This window comes from Dendrobates tinctorius, unplaced genomic scaffold, assembly GCF_039654945.1.
Source record: "Dendrobates tinctorius isolate UK_male_01 unplaced genomic scaffold, ASM3965494v1 ptg000028l, whole genome shotgun sequence".
Classification (NCBI taxonomy): Eukaryota; Metazoa; Chordata; class Amphibia; order Anura; family Dendrobatidae; genus Dendrobates; species Dendrobates tinctorius.
In genome coordinates, this window is record NW_027361696.1 from 79202085 (window position 1) to 79224328 (window position 22244).

General features: G+C 44.4%; 1 protein-coding gene and 1 pseudogene across 1 annotated transcript; one reads left to right on the top strand and one right to left on the bottom strand.

The window, feature by feature from the left end:
* Positions 1–4132: 4132 nt before the first annotated feature.
* On the top strand, positions 4133–7990 carry LOC141085571 (small ribosomal subunit protein uS4). The gene is made up of 4 exons (XM_073571032.1): positions 4133–4267; positions 6157–6279; positions 6481–6667; positions 7754–7990. The coding sequence occupies exons 1-4, from the start codon at positions 4171–4173 to the stop codon at positions 7929–7931; spliced, it is 585 nt and encodes a 194-aa protein (XP_073427133.1). The 5' UTR covers positions 4133–4170; the 3' UTR covers positions 7932–7990.
* Positions 7991–16902: 8912 nt separating this feature from the next.
* LOC141085572 (small ribosomal subunit protein uS4-like) lies at positions 16903–20812 on the bottom strand (annotated as a pseudogene).
* Positions 20813–22244: the final 1432 nt, after the last annotated feature.

Sequence of the window (22244 nt, forward strand, 5' to 3'; positions counted from 1 at the left end):
GAGCTGAGCAGCCGTCAAGGTGACGGCCGTGCACAGCTCCCGACCCCGGCCTCATAGAATGTGACGCGGGCGTTTGTCTGCTGCTGGCGGCGTCATAGCACAGGGCACGGCCGGCAGTGTACAGGTGCTGGGGGAGCGGCCCGGGGGGCATTTGCCTCTCTGACATCCGGCCCAGCCCGCCTCTGCCCCTGGGCCCCCAAAAAACCTTGGGCCCGGGGCGACCTCCCCATCCCCCCCTATTAAGATCCGCCATTGATGCTGGGGGGGCTATATACCATGCTGGGCTGTATCATACCATGCTGGGCTGTATTATACCATGCTGGGGGGCTATATACCATGCTGGGATGTATTATACCATGCTGGGGGGGCTATATACCATGCTGGGCTGTATTGTACCATGCTGGGGGGGCTATATACCATGCTGGGCTGTATTATACCGTGCTGGGGGGGGCTATATACCATGCTGGGCAGTATTATAACATGGTGGGCTATATACCATGGTGGGTTGTATACCATGTGGTGCTGGGCTATACACTATGCGGCTGTGTTATATACCATTGGGGTACATTTTACATTATATTCTATAAGGGGAGGCTGTGTTATATAATATGGGGGGGCTACATTATATTCTATGGGGAGGTGGGCTGTATTATATTTATTATATTCTATGAGGGCTGCATTATATTCTATGGAGGGGCTACATTATACTATATAAGGGGCTGCATTATATCCTATAAGGGGGTTGCCATATATTCTATGGAGGGGCTGCATTATACTATATGGGGGGACTGCATTATATTCTATAGGGGTTACATCATATTCTATACAAATATTATATCCAGCCCTGCATAGACTCAATATTAGATAACAAATAACTTTGTTGCCCTATGAAGGGTGGGGGGTGGGGGGTATTTCTTGCACAGGGGCCGACTACAGTCTGTGTCCGCCCCTGCACTAGTGTGAACGCAGCCCCACTCATGCAGCCCCTAACCAGGAGCCCCCATTCATGCTCCCAATACATTTTATTATCATTACCACAGCATAGCACAGGGCACAAGCCCTTCTAGTGAGGCAGGAAAGATCACTGTATGACAGAGCAGCATGCGGGCATAGTCTATATTATGTTTGCAGACTGGTCCCATACAGCACATCCCTCACTTCCGAGCATGCTCAGTGCCGCAAAACGGATTCCTGCACACAGAAGCACATGGATCCGTGTTGTCCTGGATCCATGTTCCATAGAACTCCATTTTAATTCCAGACGTGTAGCTGCGGATCCGTGCGTCTCACTGGGCCTGCGTGTTTTTCAGATGACACAAAACTGCAACAAGTTGCGTTTTTGTGCATCAAATAAAATATGCAGACATGCGGATCTTTGGGAAAACGGTGACAACTGGATACAAATGCAGGTCCCATCTGTCACCACTGAAAGTCAATGGAGACGAAAACGAATCCGTGTGCAGCCATTTTCACACGGATTGCAAAATATGCAAGTGTGAAACCAGCTTAACCCTATATAATGATTGGGGCTGGACCGAGATCTCTCCACAGGTTTTACCTAAAATCACTTTATATTACTTACCCCTCCCTTAGGGCTTATACTCACTAGCGAGAGACTCGGACGATTCCTGTGCGAGTCTCACGCATGAAAACCTGGCACTGCCGCCGGCACTGGGACCGGAGGGGGTGGCTGCATAGAAGTACATGTAGCCACACGCTCTGGTCCGAGTGCTGGTGGCAGTGCCGGGTTTTCATGCGTGAGACTTGCACGAGAATCACGTGCATCCCTCACAAGTGAGTGTAAGCCGTTAGCAGCAACAACTGAAGTCGTCTATCCTCCTCCCTGTAGTGTTGTCCTGAATCCTCCTGGCCCTGCGTTCAATGGGATCGTTGCATAGCGGCACTAACGCTGTAACGGATGAGTTAACGCACCCATTGGCCGCAATGATACTAACGCTGTAACGGATGAGTTAACGCACCCATTGGCCACAATGATATTAACGCATCCAAAATCGGCATGATGCGTTACTTCATGACGCACCCACAAATGCTGCAGACCGCGTTCCAGGGTGCGTCATGAAGTAACGCATCATGCCGATTTTGGATGCGTTAATATCATTGTGGCCAATGGGTGCGCTAACACATCCGTTACAGCGTTAGTGCCGCTATGTAACGATCCCGTTGAACGCAGGGCCATAAACGCAATGTGAACCTGGCCTAACACTATGAGAAGATATACCAAACAATGTGCTGAGCCTCTCCTCCTACACAGACCATATACTGTATGTATACGCCATGGATGAGGGGCCAGTAAAGTGTATCTTTATTTGGGACTAAGGGTGCGTGCACACGCTGCGGATTCTGCTGCGGTTCCGGCCCCTGCGGGTCCTCAGCAGTTTTTGCTGCGGTGTACAGTACCATTATTCCCTATGGGAATACAAAACCGCAGTGCAGACGGTGTGGATTTTTCAGCGTGATTTTTCTGCGGTTTTGAAACTGCAGAAAGAATTGATATGTCGATTCTTTCTGCGGATTCCGCTGCGGTTTACCATCTCCTCCATTGAGGAGATGAAAAACCGCAGGGCAAAACCGCAGCGCAATCCGCAGGTAAAACCGCAGGTCTTTTGAACTGCAGATTTACCTGCGGATTTTACAAAATCCGCACGGCCAAATCTGCACCTAAAGGTAACGCACAGGTCATTGCAGATGATGATGATGACAAACAATGTGCTGCGTCCTTCCTCTTAAGGGCATGTCACACTAAGAGATATCGCTAGCAATATCGCTATAACTTGTGACGTTATAGTGATATTGCTAGCGATATCGCTATGTGTGATACTTACCTACAACCCGCTCCCCCGCTGCTTATCGCTGATCGCGCGAGAACAGGCTGGACTGTTTCTCGTCGTCAGCTTCCTGCGGCGCTTCCTGCTGTGACGACGAGCGACGCGTGGAGCCGGGCGGGAGGACGCAGGATCGCCTGGTGTGACAGGTAAGTAGCGACCCCCGTCCCAAGCGATGTCACTGGTGAGATCTGCCTGTGTGGCAGCTCACTAGCGACCACTTAGCGATGTACCAGCGATCCTGACCGCGTCATATCGCTGGTCGGGATCGCTGGTACATCGCTAAGTGTGACACTACCTTTACACATAGTCACACACCATATATGCCATGGAGGAACTGGCAGGATATATTTGGTACTGAAGGGTTAACTCACGTGCATTTATTCACATCTCCTCCTCTCCTGACTGCTCCTCCCCCCAGATGAGTCACAGTCTGGATTCACTGCTTCCAGGCGCCAGAAAAAAAAAAAACCGGCTCATTCACCCTGCAGAGCCGGCTCATTTCGCTCACAGCAGGGAGCCGGCTCTTTGTATCGGATCGTTCACGAACGACACCACTAGCACTATATAATAGGCCGCTGTAGCCGCCCCCTTTCTTTTCCTCGGAGCGGCACGGTGAGTTTGCATGTGTTGTTGGATGGCGGAACCGTATGACGCGTCCGCCCGCAGCGCTTCTACCACTTCTCTGCCCGTATTTTTCCATCGCTTTTGCCTTCTGAATGGGTCCAGGTGTTTGGGTTTTCTGGTTATCGCAGCCGGCCGCGTGCTTTGTTAGGGCGCCATCTTTGGAGCATGGCGTTCTGCTCCATGTACGATGTATTACCAAACCTCCCTGGCCCATGTAAACCACCATTGCAATTGCATTTCTAAAAATAGTGCTTTTCACTGGTCTGTTGTATAAGGCCCCTAAAAAAGTGTGAAATGCACCATGTAAGCTCCATCTGGTAGCATGCTGGTGGTCGTAGTTTCCTATGACCTCTGCAGGCACAATGCTTGCTGGGAGTTGTAGTTTCACAATTGCTAACCCGTTAGCTGTTAGTCTGGTAATTGCAGTGATTGTCGTTTCTCATTTCTAAGGAATAGAAAGGGTAGAATGGTCACAAAATAAAGCACTTGGCCTGCAGTGCTTGTCAGTCTGGGGTCCATACACATCAGGAAATAGACTTGTCTAGGTGACCCTAATATCTAATGTGCCTACTTTTAAAGTAATACAATAAATGGCCAATTTCCAGTTTCTATTGAACAGCCGGACCCCAGATATCCATGTGTGTGCGGTCACTAAAAAGTCTGACCATGAACCTTCTTTTTGACAGGTAACTAGCCCAGGATGCCCGTTGCCAGGAGCTGGGTTTGTCGGAAGACCTATGTCACCCCGCGACGTCCATTCGAGAAGTCGCGGTTGGACCAGGAGTTAAAACTTATTGGTAAGTAGTTGTTAAAGGGTTTTCTGGGATCCAGACATGTGTGTGCTTAGCGCTCATCAGACTGGGTGCACGTTTAGTTTTTGCAGTTTGCCTGCTTCCCACAGCTACTGCGGCTTAACGGGAATCTCGCCACGTTTGACCGATCTGAACTATTAATATGGACACTTGTTCTCTTGCAAACACATTTTGGCAGTTCTGTGCCCTACTGTATTGCAGCCCAGAGAAGGGATGTCAGACATATAGAGAACACACATATATGTACACAAAATAGTTATGAACAAGATTAACCCACTTCACAAGATGGCATTTGTTTCCCCTGTCAAGTGATTTGGGGGCACCGATAAGGTCATTACCGCCAGGATTCGGGAGAAGACCCGTGTGCCTGTCCATTGCGATCTCCTGTGAATCGTGATTTTTGATATATATGCCCCCTTTTGCCCCATTCACATTTGGTATTGCTGCTTTCAGAAATTTCTGATCTGTCAAAATATAAAGTAACTTCATCTGGTAAACGGCATAACAAGAAAAAAAATTTAAATACCAGATTTACGGTTTTCTGGCCTCTACAACTTTGCAATAAGAGGCGATCAAAACGTCAAGTCTGCCCCAAAATGGTATCAATAAAAACATCAGCTCAGAGCACAAATATGAAGTACTCACCCAGCCTCCAGATGCTGGAAAATGAAAATGCTGCCATTCTCAAAATATTGTGACAAAAACGAAAACTTTCTTAATAATAATTTTATTTCTATAGCGCCAACGTACTCTTTACATTATAGAGGGGACTTTTACAGACGATAGACATTACAGCATAGCAATAAATACATAGATCAAAACAGATACCAATAGGAATGAGGGCCGTGCTCGCAAGCTTACAATCTATAAGGAAAAGGGGAGATGAGATACAAGAGGTGGATGGTAACAATTGCTTTTTTTTTCATACAAATTTTAGAATGTTTTTTTTCACCACTTAAATGCAAAATAAACTATCCTTGTTTGGCATCAGCGCGTTTGTACTGACCTGGGGAATCATATTGCCAGGTCAGTTTTACCATATAGTGGACATGGTAAATAAGTGTGGAATTGCATTATTTTTTGCAGTTTTCCAGCTTTTGACACTTTTTCCTATACACTATATGGTAAAATCAATAGGGTCACTCAAAAGTACTTTTCCCTCATAAAACAAGCAGTCATATGGCTATGGGGACAGAAAAAGGAAGTTATGGCTTTTGGAAGAAGTGGAGGAAAACTGAAAAAACTTGTGGATAATGAACCTGAAGTGAACTGACAAATCAATGTGCATATAGGCTTTGGACTAGAACAAATGATCCTCAGTGAAATGAAGCAATACAAAACGAAGAAAAATATTATGGTCAGACTTTGACCAGCTGTCTACAACCTGTGCCCATTAAGAGTTTAGATGGGTGAAATATGGTGACTGATTCACTTTAAGCCTAGAAGTTGCAGTTACTTGTCCCATCATATTGAGTAGGACACACATTGGGGGAATCCATGTATGTACATGTGACTGACTGCAGCAGAGGCTAGGAGGACACGTTGCTGTAGGCCATTAGTTGAACACTTAGTCCCTGTACCAGGAGCCAGATCAGTATTCCACGGCTGGATGCGAGATCTGCAACCTGTTTCCTACATATAGCGTCCCCAGATTTGCATTTTGGTTAGCTGGCCTTGTGTGACACACTTTACACTAGGATGAAAAAATTAGAGTACCCGGTGATGCTGGTATCTAGGAGGCAGTTGCCTGGCCCTCATCCAGTGGCCACACAATACTGACCTGGGACCTGCAAATTTATTCACTGATCTCTACATTCTAAAATTAAGTTTTTACTTTGAGAACTTTGTTAAATGTCGTTCACTTTCTTCCCTAGGTGAATATGGTCTCCGTAACAAGCGTGAGGTGTGGAGAGTAAAATTCACACTTGCCAAGATCCGTAAAGCTGCCAGAGAGCTGCTGACTCTGGACGAGAAGGATCCCAAACGTCTGTTTGAGGGTAAGCACAAGATTTTAATGTATGGGAAGACTTTATCAGGCAGTGAACTTCTGCCTCTGTGATCTCACTAGTGTCCATTTTGACCATACAGCCATTGTATAAAGTTGAGGGTGCAACAACTTGTCTTCAATCACAAGGTCTGGAGCAGCTGAATGCGCTGAACATCCATTATCTATTCATAAATATTCTTTCCTGCTTTAGGTAATGCCCTGCTTAGACGTCTGGTACGAATTGGTGTGTTGGATGAGGGGAAGATGAAGCTCGATTACATTCTGGGCTTGAAAATTGAAGACTTTTTGGAAAGACGTCTTCAGACCCAAGTGTTCAAGTTGGGTTTGGCCAAATCCATCCATCATGCCCGTGTGCTGATCCGTCAGAGGCACATCCGGTAAGTCACTGTGCCTTAATGTCTGCAGGATTCATTTCTGAATGTTATACTTTATTTTGCAAGACTGCTTTTCTTGCTAGTGACATTTTCACACTTTTGGTATGTTAAGCTGTCTGCTCCCTCATCCTTATGCATGGTCCCAGGTTTGCAATGACTGCAGTTAATTGCCAGTACTTGTTATGTAACCTCTGCCTGTTATGTGAAGTATGCCTTTTGGTCTTGCCTAGCACATGGAACAGTCCTTGAAATGGAGCCTTGACTCGGCACTTTGGCTTCAGCCATACACCTTGTGATCTGCTAGCACTTGATGGTGTCCGAATGGTTCCTATACTTTGGGCATGAAGCAATAATTTCGGCAAGGTCACTTTGGCTCTGGCCATACACCTTGTGAAGGGTCTTTCTGTAAATCCTTATAGTTCAGGTAATCCTACAAACTGGTATGAAGCAAGAAGCTTCGCTGTCAATTTTACAACTGACATGTAGTGATGAGCGAGTATACTCGTTACTTGAGATTTCCTCCATGCATGCTGTGTTTGTAGTTTGCTCGATAAACTAAAACCATAAGTAGATTTCATTAGGTATTGTACAGGTAAACCCTAGTCTTGACTTTCCTGCAGGATACATCTCCATAGTCACTAGTGATGAGCAAACGTGCTGAGATATGATGTTATCGGAGCATGCTCTGGTGCCAACCGAGTGTCTTCGGCGTGCTCGAATAATATGTTTGCGTTGCCGCGGCTGCATGTCTCGCAGCTGTTCAACAGCAGCTACAAATGCAGGGATTGCCTTAGTCAATCCCTGCATGTCTCGTGGCTATCGAACAGCTGTGGGGACTCGTAACATTTTTTGACCATACTGAAGACACTGTTAGCACACGAGCATGCTCAGATAACGCCTTATCCCAGCACGTTTGCTCATTACTTGAAATCGCGTAATGAACCACATTCTTGCACTGCTACTTACAACCATGTCTTGGTGAAGGTTTAATTCACTGGCTCAATTACTGCACAGCAAATGAGGGGTTACGGTGCTTAGATAACAATGGATGCGCAATAAGGTTGGTTACATGAATGTTTTATCTTGCAGAGTCCGCAAGCAAGTAGTCAACATCCCATCATTCATCGTGCGCTTGGACTCCCAAAAGCACATCGACTTCTCCCTGCGCTCACCATACGGTGGCGGACGTCCTGGCCGTGTTAAGAGAAAGAATGCCAAGAAGGCACAAGGTGGTGCTGGAGGTGGTGATGACGAAGAGGAAGATTAAACAGTAAAACAGACTTCCGAATATCTAGGAAGTTGTAAAATAAACGCTGTTGAACAGAACGGCTTGTCAGTTGTTTTCCATCAAAACGTCACTACTTGATGTTTGCCACTTCACTCCATATCACTGCAGATCTCAATTGGTCATTTACAGTCATGGCCAAAAGTTTAGAGAATGACACAAATATTATATTTTCACATGATCTGCTGCCCTCTGGTTTTTATGTGTTTGTCAGATGTTTTTATCACATACAGAAATATAATTGCAATCATATTATGAGTAACAAAAGGTTATATTGACAGAATGAGTTCATGCAGCAAGTCAATATTTGCAGTGTTGACCCTTCTTCAGGACCTCTGCAATTCTCCCTGGCATGCTCTCAATCAACTTCTGGATCAAATCCTGACTGATAGCAGTCCATTCTTGCAAAATCAATGCTTTTATTTTGTCTGAATTTGAAGGTTTTTGTTTGTCCCACCCGTCTCTTGATGATTGACCACAAGTTCTCAATGGGATTAAGATCTGGGGAGTTTCCAGGCCATGGTCCCAAAATCTCTGTTTTGTTCCCTGAGCCATTTAGTTATCACCTTTGCTTCATGGCAAGGTGCTCCATCATGTTGAAAAAGGCATTGTTGATCGCCAAACTGCTCTTGGACGGTTGGGAGAAGTTGCTCTTGGAGGACATTCTGGTACCATTTTTTATTCATGGCTGTGTTTTTAGGCAAGACTGAGAGGAGAGCCCATTCCCTTGGCTGAGAAGCAACCCCACACATGAATGGTTTCAGGATGCTTGACAGTTGGCATGAGACAAGACTGGTGGTAGCGCTCACCTGGTCTTCTCCGAATAAGCTGTTTTCCAGATGTCCCAAACAATCGAAAAGGGGATTCATCAGAGAAAATGACTTTACCCCAGTCCTCAGCAGTCCACTCCCTGTACCTCTTGCAGAATATCAGTCTGTCCATGATGTTTTTCCTGGAGATAAGTGGCTTCTTTGCTGCCCTCCTTGAGACCAGGCCTTGCTCCAAGAGTCTTTGCCTCACAGTGCGTGCAGGTGCCCTCACACCTGCCTGCTGGTAGCCAGATCCCGCAGCTGAAACACTTTTAAGAGACTGTCCTGGCGCTTGCTGGTCTTTCTTGGGCGCCCTGGAGCCTTTTTGGCAACAAGGGAACCCCTCTCCTTGAAGTTCTTGATGATGCGATAGATTGTTGACTGAGGTGCAATCCTTCTAGCTGCAATACTCTTCCCTGTTAGACCATTTTTGTGCAGTGCAATGATGACTGCACATTTCTTTAGAGATAACCATGGTTAACAGAAAAGAAACAATGATGCCAAGCACCAGCCTCCTTTTAAAGTGTCCAGTTGTGTCATTCTTAATCATGACAGATTGATCTCCAGCCCTGTCCTCATCAACACCCACACCTGTGTTAATGGAGCAATCACTGAAACTGTTAGCTGGTCCTTTTAAGGCAGGGCTGCAATGATGTTGAAATGTGTTTTGGGGGATAAAGTTAATTTTCTAGGCAAATATTGACTTTGCAAGTAATTGCTGTTAAGCTGATCACTCTTTATAACATTCTGGAGTATATGCAAAATGCCATTATAAAAAATGAAGCAGTAGACTTTGTAAAAATTAATATTTGTGTCATTCTCTAAACTTTTGGCCATGACTACATGCTGGTAGTAATGCAGGATGCTGGCATGGGAAATGTATATTGGGTGCCTGGTTAGGCACCATTAATGTTTGGATCAATTGGGATAATTTTTCACTTCTAATAACTTAAGTCCCCTTTTGGGGGACCTGATTGCTTGTTAAGTATAAAGAAAATGCCACAACCATACTTCATAGGAGGTCAAACCGGGTAGTAAATCGGGTATTTAGTGTGCCGTTGTAAACACTCGTCTTAACAATGATTGTGAGGTGAAATGATGGGAGTCTGCATATGCACTAACTGCTTTTTTTTTTTTTTTTTTTAAAGGGAATCAAATTCAAAAGCTTTATTGGCAAGACTAAATACACATTAGTTTTGCCAAAGCAAGTGTACAAAAGGGAGTAGGGATAGGGACTGTAGGGATGTTGGGAAGGGGCTGTAGGAAAGGTGGGTGGGGGCAGATCCAGGATGTGGGCTATAGAAGTCCAGGGCATAGGGAAGGTGGATGGGGGCAGATCCAGGATGGGGATTACATATATCTGAACCGATATAAAAAAGGTATTTATGCATGAAAGGTGTGGGGTCAGGGGGAAGCAAAAGTATTAAGAGAATCCTTATGTGACACACAATTGAATATCTCAAAAAAGGGGTGACCGAGTCCCTTTAAGTATGTGACAGTGACTACTGTCCACAGACTCAGTCAGACTGTAACTTCTACAACATGGGCCAGACCAAAGAGATTTTTAAGGATATCAGGGACAAGATCACAAACCTGCTCAAAGCTGGAATGGGCTACAAAACAATAAGATGCTGGGTGAAAAGGAGACAACTGTTGGTGCAATAGTAAGAAAATGGAAGAAATACAAAATTACTGTCAATCGACATCGATCTGGGGCACCATGCAAAATCTCACCTCATGGAGTATCCTTGATCATGAGGAAGGTGAGCGATCAGCCTAAAACTACATATGGGGGGGGGGGCTTTGTTAATGATCTCAAGGCAGCTGGGACCACAGTCATCAAGAAAATCATTGGTAGCCACATTACGCTGTAATGGTTTAAAATCCTGCAGTGTCTGCAAGGTCCCCCTGCTCAAGAAGTCACGTGCAGGCCCGTCTGAAGTTTCCAATGAACACCTGGATGATTCTGTGAGTGATTGGGAGAAGCTGCTGTGGTCAGATGAGACAAAAATTGAGCTCTTTGGCATTAATGCAACTTGCTGTGTTTGGAGGAAGAGAAATGCTGCCTATGACCCAAAGAACACCGTCCCCACTGTCAAGCATGGAGGTGGAAACATGTTTTGGGGGTGTTTCTCTGCTAAGGGCACGGGACTACTTCACCACATCAATGGGAGAATGGATGGAGCCATGTACCGTAAAATTCTGAGTGGCAACCTCCTTGCTTCATTCAGGATATTAAAAATGAGTTGTGGCTGGGTCTTCCAACAAGACAATGACCCAAAACATACAGCCAAGCAACAAAGGGGTGGCTCAAAACGAAGCATATTAAGGTCATGGAGTGACCTAGAAAGTCTCCATACCTTATTCCCATAGAAAACTTATGGATTGAGTTGAAGCTTCGAGTTGCCAAGGGACAGCCTCAAAATCTTAATGATTTAGGGATGATCTACAAAGTGGAGTAGACCAAAACTCCTCCTGACGTGCGCAAACCTCATTATCGACTACAAAAAAAGTGTGACAACAATATGGAATCCCTGGGCGGAGAGGTGCTGACCTCAGAAGATCAATGCTGCATTACTGTGTACTTTTATTTAAATAGTTGTATACGTGCTTTAAGGACCCGTCACACTAAGCGATCTCGGTAGCGAGATCGCTGCTGAGTCACAACTTTTGTGACGTAACAGCGATCTCACCAGCGAGATCGCTGTGTGTGACAGCGATCAGCGAGCGGCCCCCCTGCCGGTATCGCTGATCGCTGGAAGAAACCTCTGGACATTTCTTTGGTCGCTGGTCTCCCGCTGGCCAGCACGCATCGCTGTGTGTGACAGGCGGGAGACCAGCGATCAGGTGTACAAAATACTAAAAAAAATATAGTTATTCTCACCTTCCGACGTCCCGTTCAGCCATCCTGCCTCTCCACGCTCCGGTCCCAGTGATCCTTTGCACGAATGACCGCGAGACTTTGTTATCCCTCGAGACCGTGACATCTCGCGGTCATTCGCGCAAAGGATCACTGGGACCGGAGCGTGGAGAGAGGCAGGATGGCTGAACGGGACGTCGGAAGGTGAGAATAACTATATATTTTTTATTTTGATTCTATTTTTTACAGGGATGGCCAGCGATGGAAAAGGTCGCATCTACCAAGGACATTAAATGATGTTAGCATCTTCTCTTTCAGTACAGAGCAGTACATCTGTGAATTCATGATACCATCAATGAAATGTAGCTCCCTTACACCAACAGCAGTCATTCAGCCACACATAAGGACACTGCCACCACCATCTTGCACTGTATGTACCATTTATTTAGGAAAATTAATTTAGAAGAAATGCATCGTGCCTACAGTGAAACATGGTGCTGGCAGTATCCTTATGTGGGGCTGCATGAGTGCTGCTGGTGTTGGGGAGCAATATCTCATTGATAGAATCATGAATTGACAGATGTACTGCTCTATACTGAAAGAATATCCCACAATCATTCCATGTCATTGGTAGACATGCAATTCTCCAAAACGACAGTGAGCCAAAATACACGTCTGTTGCATTTCTGAAGAACAGGATGAAAGAGTTTCACTGGCAAAAGTAAGTTTCCTGATCAACTGAACACCTATGGGAATTCTCAAGCTTCTCTTGTTTTATTCCCAATGTTCCCCTAATTATATTCCAGCTTGGATTTTTTTTATCCGCCATACAGTTCCAGAGGAATGGACCATTTAGTGTACATATTTCTCAATGGAGCGTGGCTCACAGGTTAACCCTTTTACAACCTATGGCGTATAGGTACATAATAGGTTGCCTCCCTCTCTTCGGTGTGGGCTCTGGCACTGAGCCCGCACCTTTTCCAGCACATGAAAGCCGATCTGAGCAACTGACATGTGCCCCTAATAGCTGTGGAGGAAATGCGATTCTCCCGTGGCTGTTAATATGTTAAATGCTGCTGTCAATCTCTGAGAGCGGCATTTAACTAGGGCAAACTGGATAGACATCTTTAGCTCCGCCTATCAGCGCCTGTCATATGATCGCAGGGGGCTCTGATGGGTTGGCATGACAACCCAGGGTCGGAGGAGACCCCTGTGGTTGTCACTGCTGAACTGCTATGAGTGGCGCCCTGTGGCCAGCGCCTATAGCAGATGAGCACTTTTGCTACACATTGCAGGGCCCCGCCGTCCTGCTCTGTGTAGAACAGGCGATTAGAAGATCGCAGATTCAAGTCTAGATAGAATATTGAAGCCAGTAAAAGTTAAAAAACTAAATATTTAAAAATATAAAAGGTCAAATCATCCCTTTTGCCCCAGAAAATAGAAGAAAAAAAATGCACATATTTGGTATCACTGCATTCAGAAACGCCCAATCTATCAATATACAGCATAAAAATAATTAATCTGATCAGTAAATGGCGTAAAAAGAGAAAAAGAATCAAAATGCAAGAATTACTTTTTTTGGTTGCTGCTGAGAACTCATCTCTGAGATCTCCATCTGCACATGTGCTGCCCCCGGTGGCCATTTTCCTGGAGTCCACCGCACAGAAAACCATGGAACTGCCGGGGCTCTGGCCTTCACAAAATGTTGGCAGAGCCCCGGCACCACCGGAGACACCTTCAGCAGCACTGGGCAGCAGTGCCAGACAACACCCTCTCATCCCAGCCTGCGGCCTGAAGCATCACCTCACTCCTGCCTCCTCCAGCAGCGACCCTGGGACCCCGCATCACTGCAGCCCCCACCCCCCGGTAAACAATAAGACGCATGGATTATAAGAAGCACCACCATTTTATTAAAGAAAAAAGTTTCCTATTTTTCTCCTCAAAATTTGGGGTGCGTCTTATAATCCGGAGCGGTTTATAATCCAAAAAATATGGTATACGTCTTGAACAGTAAAGCGCATTAAAAAAAAAAATCGAACAATCGGGAGCAGCGGAAATAAAACGAGCATAAACGGGACCCTTTTGACAGGTCCCTCTTAAAACACTGAAAAGTTTATTTTGACAGTTTTCACTTGTGTAACCCGCTAGTTCTACTGTCTACTCAGATGGGTTCTTATAACAGATAGTAATATGCACCTGTCACATATGAAGCTGTACTAATACTCCGCCATCCGGACCTCAGACAAAGCTTCCATGAAAGAAATTGCAGCAGCGACACCTATGGGTCACATGCAAAAAGACCGAAAAAGAGAATTTTTACAGTGCTGCCTCTTCAAGTGAACATATGAAGCCGAAACTAAGAGGTTGGATTAAGTAAAGGTTGTTGTATTCACTTCTAGAAACTGCGCATTTTAGAGTCCCTTCTACACAAAAATGTGTTTTAACGAAAAGAAATAAACTGGTGCGCCGTGCCATATTAAGATGATCCAGGATCAATTCTAAGGCACAACCAAACCTTGCAGAATTCGGAGCAGATTTGTCTAAGGCATAAAATTTCACCACATGTGAATCCACGTTCAAAACGCGTTGCCATGTGGTTGGTTTCCTGCTCCCCGCATCATACCATGAGTTTCTTGGATTTTTTTTTTTTCATTTTTTTTAGAATTTGTTTTTCTACTTCAAAAAAAATCTGAAACCATACAAATTCGGCTGGGGTCACACCATATCTGGATCAGAGCTTCACATTTTGGATACTGTTTTACAGGTAGTAAGAAGAGCGTGTAGTTGGGACCAGATTTAAGAGTAAAGACAACTATTGCTAACAATTTATTAGTCTTGCAAGACCATCTGTATCCAAATTACCAAGGTGTAATAAAACATTGCCAATCAATACGTGTACACATCTTTTTCAGACGGTGTCAGCTTCAAAAACCGCCTGAAAAAGCACTAGCTAAACACTCAAAACAACAAACATCTTCATTTTTATATGTTCAGTCTTATGAGCATCTTTACCTGCTTCAGGTTTCCAAAGACGCTAAGGGATTAAAAGAAGCAACTTGACCATTCTTCAGGAACACAATGTGTCTCATTGGTGTGTATGGCCTCCACATGCCTGTATGGACTCCCGACAACTTCTGGGCATGCTCCTAATGAGACGCCAGATGGTGTCTTGGGCATTTCCTCCCAGATCTGGATCAGGGCAGATGAGATCCTGCAGACTGTGGCGATACTTGGTGGCATCAGATGCACAGATACATAATATCTGAGGCTCTCAAGTGGATTCAGGCCCGAGAACATGAGGGCCAGGCAATTGCATTAATGGAAATCCCTACACGTTCTGGTCATGAGGCCAGGCATTGCCCTGCACCAGGAGGAACCCAGTACCTACTGCACAAGTGTAAGGTCCAACTACTTATTTCATGCTGATACCAAACAGCATTGGGGTTACGATTAGCTATTATGTGGATTTTCTGCATCCTCCAAGATGTCTCCCAGGACCATCAATCTACAGCCCACCTTCCACCACCAAACAAGTCATGCTGGATGACGTTGCAGGCAACATACTACACAACACGAGATCTCCAGTCTGATGACATGCTCATTGTAAACCTGCTGTAATCTGCAAAGAGAACAGTTTCTCTGGTGAATGTCAATGCATCTGCACACGTCCCACAACTATACTGAGCATTTTTTTTTTTTTTTTTTAGGGCTCTACAGTGCTCCTCACATAAAGGAGCAGATATCAGTCCTGCTGCGTCAAATCCCTTCTACGACACTATATGGCTTTCCTTGTGTTTTGGTATCTGCTCTGTGTTCTTGAGACTAAAGATAGACGTCATGACAGCACATATGGCGGAGCCAGACAACCTGAATGGATGACGTATGTCCTACATGCCACAAGGACAAGCAAAATGCTAAACTAGAAAAGAATCAGTCAGGAACTAAAATTGTCTGGCCACAAGTTGAAAAACTTTTTGGAAATTGCTCCTCAGATGGGTTGGGAAAAAACCTGGCAACAGATACACCTTAACCCCTTTACCCCCAAAGGTGGTTGACCACTGTCCCTTTATGAGGTAATGTCCAGGGCAGCCATATTAGCAGAGTTTAAGTGTCTTACACTCCTGCAAAGCAAAATGGCAGCGCCCAGTGGCTAATAAATAAAAAATATAAAAAGTTAAAAAATTTAAATTTGTATTAAAAAAAATTGTTTATATAATTTTTAATACAAAAAAAATTGCAGCACCTTCCCTTTAATGCCCAGGGTACATGGACAGTATAGCACGTCAAATGTCGGGAAGGGGTTAAAGGAAGACTACTACCAGGGAGTTCTGAGGAGCAGAAAATGTGAGTCATATACTTGTCAAAATGGTGTAATTTTCACAACTGTGTACAGCACCCAAGTATGAAATCTACAGGTCTTTTCAGTGCTGACCCCAGATCAAACCTGACCTGGCAGATGCCATGTCCCATAGCCAGTATCTAGCCAGTAACTGCCACAATTACAGCTAGTTATAGTCACTGTCACATACTTAAAGGCAATATGTCACCCCTTTTTTGAGATATCATATATCATTCAATTGTGTGTCACATAAGGATTCTCTTAGGACTTTTGCTTCCCCCTGACCCCACACCTTTCATGCATAAATACCTTTTTTATATCGGTTCAGATGTATGTAATCCCCATCCTGGATCTGCCCCCACCCACCTTCCCTATGCCATGGACTTCTATAGCCCCCATCCTGGATCTGCCCCCACCCACCTTTCCTACAGCCCCCTTCCAACATCCCTACAGTCCCTATCCCTACTCCCTTTTGTACACTTGCTTTGGCAAAACTAATGTGTATTTAGTCCTGCCAATAAAGCTTCTTTGAATTTGATTCCCTTTAAAAAAAAAAAAAAAAAGCGGTTAGTGCCTATGCACAGACTCCCATCATTTCACCTCACAATCATTGTTAAGACGAGTGTTTACAACGGCACCTGGGGCACACTAAAGGCCCGATTTACTACCCGGTTTGACCTCCTATGAAGTATGGTTGTGGCATTTTCTTTATATTTAACAAGCAATCAGGTCCCCCAAAAGGGGACTTAAGTTATTAGAAGTGAAAAATTATCCCAATTGATCCAAACATTAATGGTGCCTAACCAGGCACCCAATATACATTTCCCATGCCAGCATCCTGCATTACTGCCAGCATGTAAATGACCAATTGAGATCTGCAGTGATATGGAGTGAAGTGGCAAACACCAAGTAGTGACGTTTTGATGGAAAACAACTGACAAGCCGTTCTGTTCAACAGCGTTTATTTTACAACTTATTACAACTTCCTAGATATTCGGAAGTCTGTTTTACTGTTTAATCTTCCTCTTCGTCATCACCACCTCCAGCACCACCTTGTGCCTTCTTGGCATTCTTTCTCTTAACACGGCCAGGACGTCCGCCACCGTATGGTGAGCGCAGGGAGAAGTCGATGTGCTTTTGGGAGTCCAAGCGCACGATGAATGATGGGATGTTGACTACTTGCTTGTGGACTCTGCAAGATAAAACATTCATGTAACCAACCTTATTGCGCATCCATTGTTATCTAAGCACCGTAACCCCTCATTTGCTGTGCAGTAATTGAGCCAGTGAATTAAACCTTCACCAAGACATGGTTGTAAGTAGCAGTGCAAGAATGTGGTTCATTAAGCGATTTCAAGTAATGAGCAAACGTGCTCGTGTGCTAACAGTGTCTTCAGCATGGTCAAAAAATATGTTACGAGTCCTCACAGCTGCTCGATAGCCGCGAGACATGCAGGGATTGACTAAGGCAATCACTGCATTTGTAGCTGCTGTTGAACAGCTGCGAGACATGCAGCCGCGACAACGCAAACACATTTTTCGAGCACGCCGAAGACACTCGGTTAGCACCAGAGCATGCTCCGATAACATCTTATCCCAGTACGTTTGCTCATCACTAGTGACTATGGAGATGTATCCTGCAGGAAAGTTAAGACTAGGGTTTACCTGTACAATACCTATGAAATCTACTTATGGTTTTAGTTTATGGAGCAAACTACAAACACAGCATGCATGGAGGAAATCTCAAGTAACGAGTATACTCGCTCATCACTACATGTCAGTTGTAAAATTGACAGTGAAGCTTCTTGCTTCATACCAGTTTGTAGGATTACCTGTACTATAAGGATTTACAGAAAAAGACCCTTCACAAGGTGTATGGCCAGAGCCAAAGTGACCTTGCTGAAACTATTGCTTCATGCCCAAAGTATAGGAACCATTCGGACACCATCGAGTGCTAGCAGATCACAAGGTGTATGGCCGAAGCCAAAGTGACCTTGCCGAGTCAAGGCTCCATTTCAAGGACTGTTCCATGAGCTAGGCAAGACCAAAAGGCATACTTCACATAACAGGCAGAGGTTACATAACAAGTACTGGCAATTAACTGCAGTCATTGCAAATCTGGGACCATGCATAAGGATGAAGGAGCAGTCAGCTTAACATACCAAAAGCGTGAAAATGTCACTAGCAAGAAAAGCAGTCTTGCAAAATAAAGTATAACATTCAGAAATGAATCCTGCAGACATTAAGGCACAGTGACTTACCGGATGTACCTCTGACGGATCAGCACACGGGCATGATGGATGGATTTGGCCAAACCCAACTTGAACACTTGGGTCTGAAGACGCCTTTCCAAAAAGTCTTCAATTTTCAACCCAGAATGTAATCGAGCTTCATCTTCCCCTCATCCAACACACCAATTCGTACCAGACGTCTAAGCAGGGCATTACCTAAAGCGGGAAAGAATATTTATGAATAGATAATGGATGTTCAGCGCATTCAGCTGCTCCAGACCTTGTGATTGAAGACAAGTTGTTGCACCCTCAACTTTATACAATGGCTGTAGGGTCAAAATGGACACTAGTGAGATCACAGAGGCAGAAGATCGCTGTCTGATAAAGTCTTCCCATACATTAAAATCTTGTGCTTACCCTCAAACAGTCGTTTGGGATCCTTCTCGTCCAGAGTCAGCAGCTCTCTGGCAGCTTTACGGATCTTGGCAAGTGTGAATTTTACACCTCACGCTTGTTACGGAGACCATATTCACCTAGGGAAGAAAGTGAACGACATTTAACAAAGTTCTCAAAGTAAAAACTTAATTTTAGAATGTAGAGATCAGTGAATAAATTTGCAGGTCCCAGGTCAGTATTGTGTGGCCACTGGATGAGGGCCAGGCAACTGCCTCCTAGATACCAGCATCACCGGGTACTCTAATTTTTTCATCCTAGTGTAAAGTGTGTCACACAAGGCCAGCTAACCAAAATGCAAATCTGGGGACGCTATATGTAGGAAACAGGTTGCAGATCTCGCATCCAGCCGTGGAATACTGATCTGGCTCCTGGTACAGGGACTAAGTGTTCAACTAATGGCCTACAGCAACGTGTCCTCCTAGCCTCTGCTGCAGTCAGTCACATGTACATACATGGATTCCCCCAATGTGTGTCCTACTCAATATGATGGGACAAGTAACTGCAACTTCTAGGCTTAAAGTGAATCAGTCACCATATTTCACCCATCTAAACTCTTAATGGGCACAGGTTGTAGACAGCTGGTCAAAGTCTGACCATAATATTTTTCTTCGTTTTGTATTGCTTCATTTCACTGAGGATCATTTGTTCTAGTCCAAAGCCTATATGCACATTGATTTGTCAGTTCACTTCAGGTTCATTATCCACAAGTTTTTTCAGTTTTCCTCCACTTCTTCCAAAAGCCATAACTTCCTTTTTCTGTCCCCATAGCCATATGACTGCTTGTTTTATGAGGGAAATGTACTTTTGAGTGACCCTATTGATTTTACCATATAGTGTATAGGAAAAAATGTCAAAAGCTGGAAAACTGCAAAAATAATGCAATTCCACAACTATTTAGCATGTTCACTATATGGTAAAACTGACCTGGCAAAAAATTGTGCAATTCCACACTTATTTACCATGTCCACTATATGGTAAAACTGACCTGGCAATATGATTCCCCAGGTCAGTACAAGCACGCAGATGCCAAACATGGATAGTTTATTTTGTATTTAAGTGGTGAAAAAAAAATTCTAAAATTTCTATGAAAAAATTAAAGCAATTGTTACCATCTACCTCTTGTATCTCCCCTTTTCCTTATAGATTGTAAGCTTGCGAGCAGGGCCCTCATTCCTATTGGTATCTGTTTTGATCTATGTATTTATTGCTATGCTGTAATGTCTATCGTCTGTAAAAGTCCCCTCTATAATGTAAAGTGATGCGGAGTATGTTGGCGCTATAGAAATAAAATTATTATTAAGAAAGTTTTCGTTTTTGTCACAATATTTTGAGAATGACAGCATTTTCATTTTCCAGCATCTGGAGGCTGGGTGAGTACTTCATATTTGTGCTCTGAGCTGATGTTTTTATTGATACCATTTTGGGGCAGACTTGACGTTTTGATCGCCTCTTATTGCAAAGTTGTAGAGGCCAGAAAACCGTAAATCTGGTATTTAAATTTTTTTCTTGTTATGCCGTTTACCAGATGAAGTTACTTTATATTTTGATAGATCAGAAATTTCTGAAAGCAGCAATACCAAATGTGAATGGGGCAAAAGGGGGCATATATATCAAAAATCACGATTCACAGGAGATCGCAATGGACAGGCACACTGCTCTTCTGACGAATCCTGGCGGTAATGACCTTATCGGTGCCCCCAAATCACTTGACAGGGGAAACAAATGCCATCTTGTGAAGTGGGTTAATCTTGTTCATAACTTTATTTTGTGTACATATATGTGTGTTCTCTATATGTCTGACATCCCTTCTCTGGGCTGCAATACAGTAGGGCACAGAACTGCCAAAATGTGTTTGCAAGAGAACAAGTGTCCATATTAATAGTTCAGATCAGTCAAACGTGGCGAGATTCCCGTTAAGCCGCAGTAGCTGTGGGAAGCAGGCAAACTGCAAAAACTAAACGTGCACCCAGTCTGATGAGCGTTAAGCACACACATGTCTTTCTTTAATCCCAGAAAACCCTTTAACAACTACTTACCAATAAGTTTTAACTCCTGGTCCAACCGCGACTTCTCGAATGGACGTCGCGGGGTGACATAGGTCTTCCGACAAACCCAGCTCCTGGCAACGGGCATCCTGGGCTAGTTACCTGTCAAAAAGAAGGTTCATGGTCAGACTTTTTAGTTACCGCACACACATGGATATCTGGGGTCCGGCTGTTCAATAGAAACTGGAAATTGGCCATTTATTGTATTACTTTAAAAGTAGGCACATTAGATATTAGGGTCACCTAGACAAGTCTATTTCCTGATGTGTATGGACCCCAGACTGACAAGCACTGCTGGCCAAGTGCTTTATTTTGTGACCATTCTACCCTTTCTATTCCTTATAGATGAGAAACGACAATCACTGCAATTACCAGACTAACAGCTAACGGGTTAGCAATTGTGAAACTACAACTCCCAGCAAGCATTGTGCCTGCAGAGGTCATAGGAAACTACGACCACCAGCATGCTACCAGATGGAGCTTACATGGTGCATTTCACACTTTTTTAGGGGCCTTATACAACAGACCTGTGAAAAGCACTATTTTTAGAAATGCAATTGCAATGGTGGTTTACATGGGCCAGGGAGGTTTGGTAATACATCGTACATGGAGCAGAACGCCATGCTCCAAAGATGGCGCCCTAACAAAGCACGCGGCCGGCTGCGATAACCAGAAAACCCAAACACCTGGACCCATTCAGAAGGCAAAAGCGATGGAAAAATACGGGCAGAGAAGTGGTAGAAGCGCTGCGGGCGGACGCGTCATACGGTTCCGCCATCCAACAACACATGCAAACTCACCGTGCCGCTCCGAGGAAAAGAAAGGGGGCGGCTACAGCGGCCTATTATATAGTGCAGTGCAAACCACGCCTCTTACGTAATCTTCCAGCGCCAGCTAATGACACGTTCTGATGCGTCTGTCGCCAGACAGGGGAAATACCCGCCATTTTTCTGGTTGGAACTAATGGGACATGGCTAGTTCAGGCCTATGCGGCTTGGTGCACGGTCTGTCTGTAGTATATCAAGTCCGGGTGGAGAGCAGACGGCACAGGGGGAAGTATTTAGGTTGTTAAATTGTGATTAATATTAGTTTGTGATGGTTTTACATACACAACTCCTGCTATATGTACTGGAGAAAGGAAAATCTGTCCCACAGATGACAGATCAGACGCACTGAACCCGCCAAATAACGCACAATGTGCACCGTCCATTCAATCGCAATTTCCTAAGCTTCTGGTAAAGATCACGGAGGTGCTTAAAGGGATTGTCCACTTTTGGGAATTTCTTTACTTAAATACATGTAATTGGGTCTAGAAAACATTTTTTTCCCAATCATTTTAAATTTTGCTCCATTTTGGCTTTTACGGACTTTATATTCACTGATGATATGGTATAAGCATTCATAAATGAGATGAGAGGAGCTCAGAAAGATAGAAAACGGAGATGCAAATTGCCTGTGTCAGAATCAACTCACTGACAGAACCTCCGTTAACTCCTGCAACAAGCGCTAAAACAAAGAAGGCAAATGGTGCAAAACTGAAAGAGAGTAATTTTTT

Excerpts from the sequence above, each read along its gene's own strand:
- LOC141085571 (XM_073571032.1), top strand. The coding sequence starts at position 4,171 with ATGCCCGTTGCCAGGAGCTGGGTTTGTCGGAAGACCTATGTCACCCCG. Across the intron at positions 4,268-6,156 it reads CCAGGAGTTAAAACTTATTG|GTGAATATGGTCTCCGTAAC; the intron begins GTAAGTAGTTGT and ends TTTCTTCCCTAG. Across the intron at positions 6,668-7,753 it reads ATCCGTCAGAGGCACATCCG|AGTCCGCAAGCAAGTAGTCA; the intron begins GTAAGTCACTGT and ends TTTATCTTGCAG.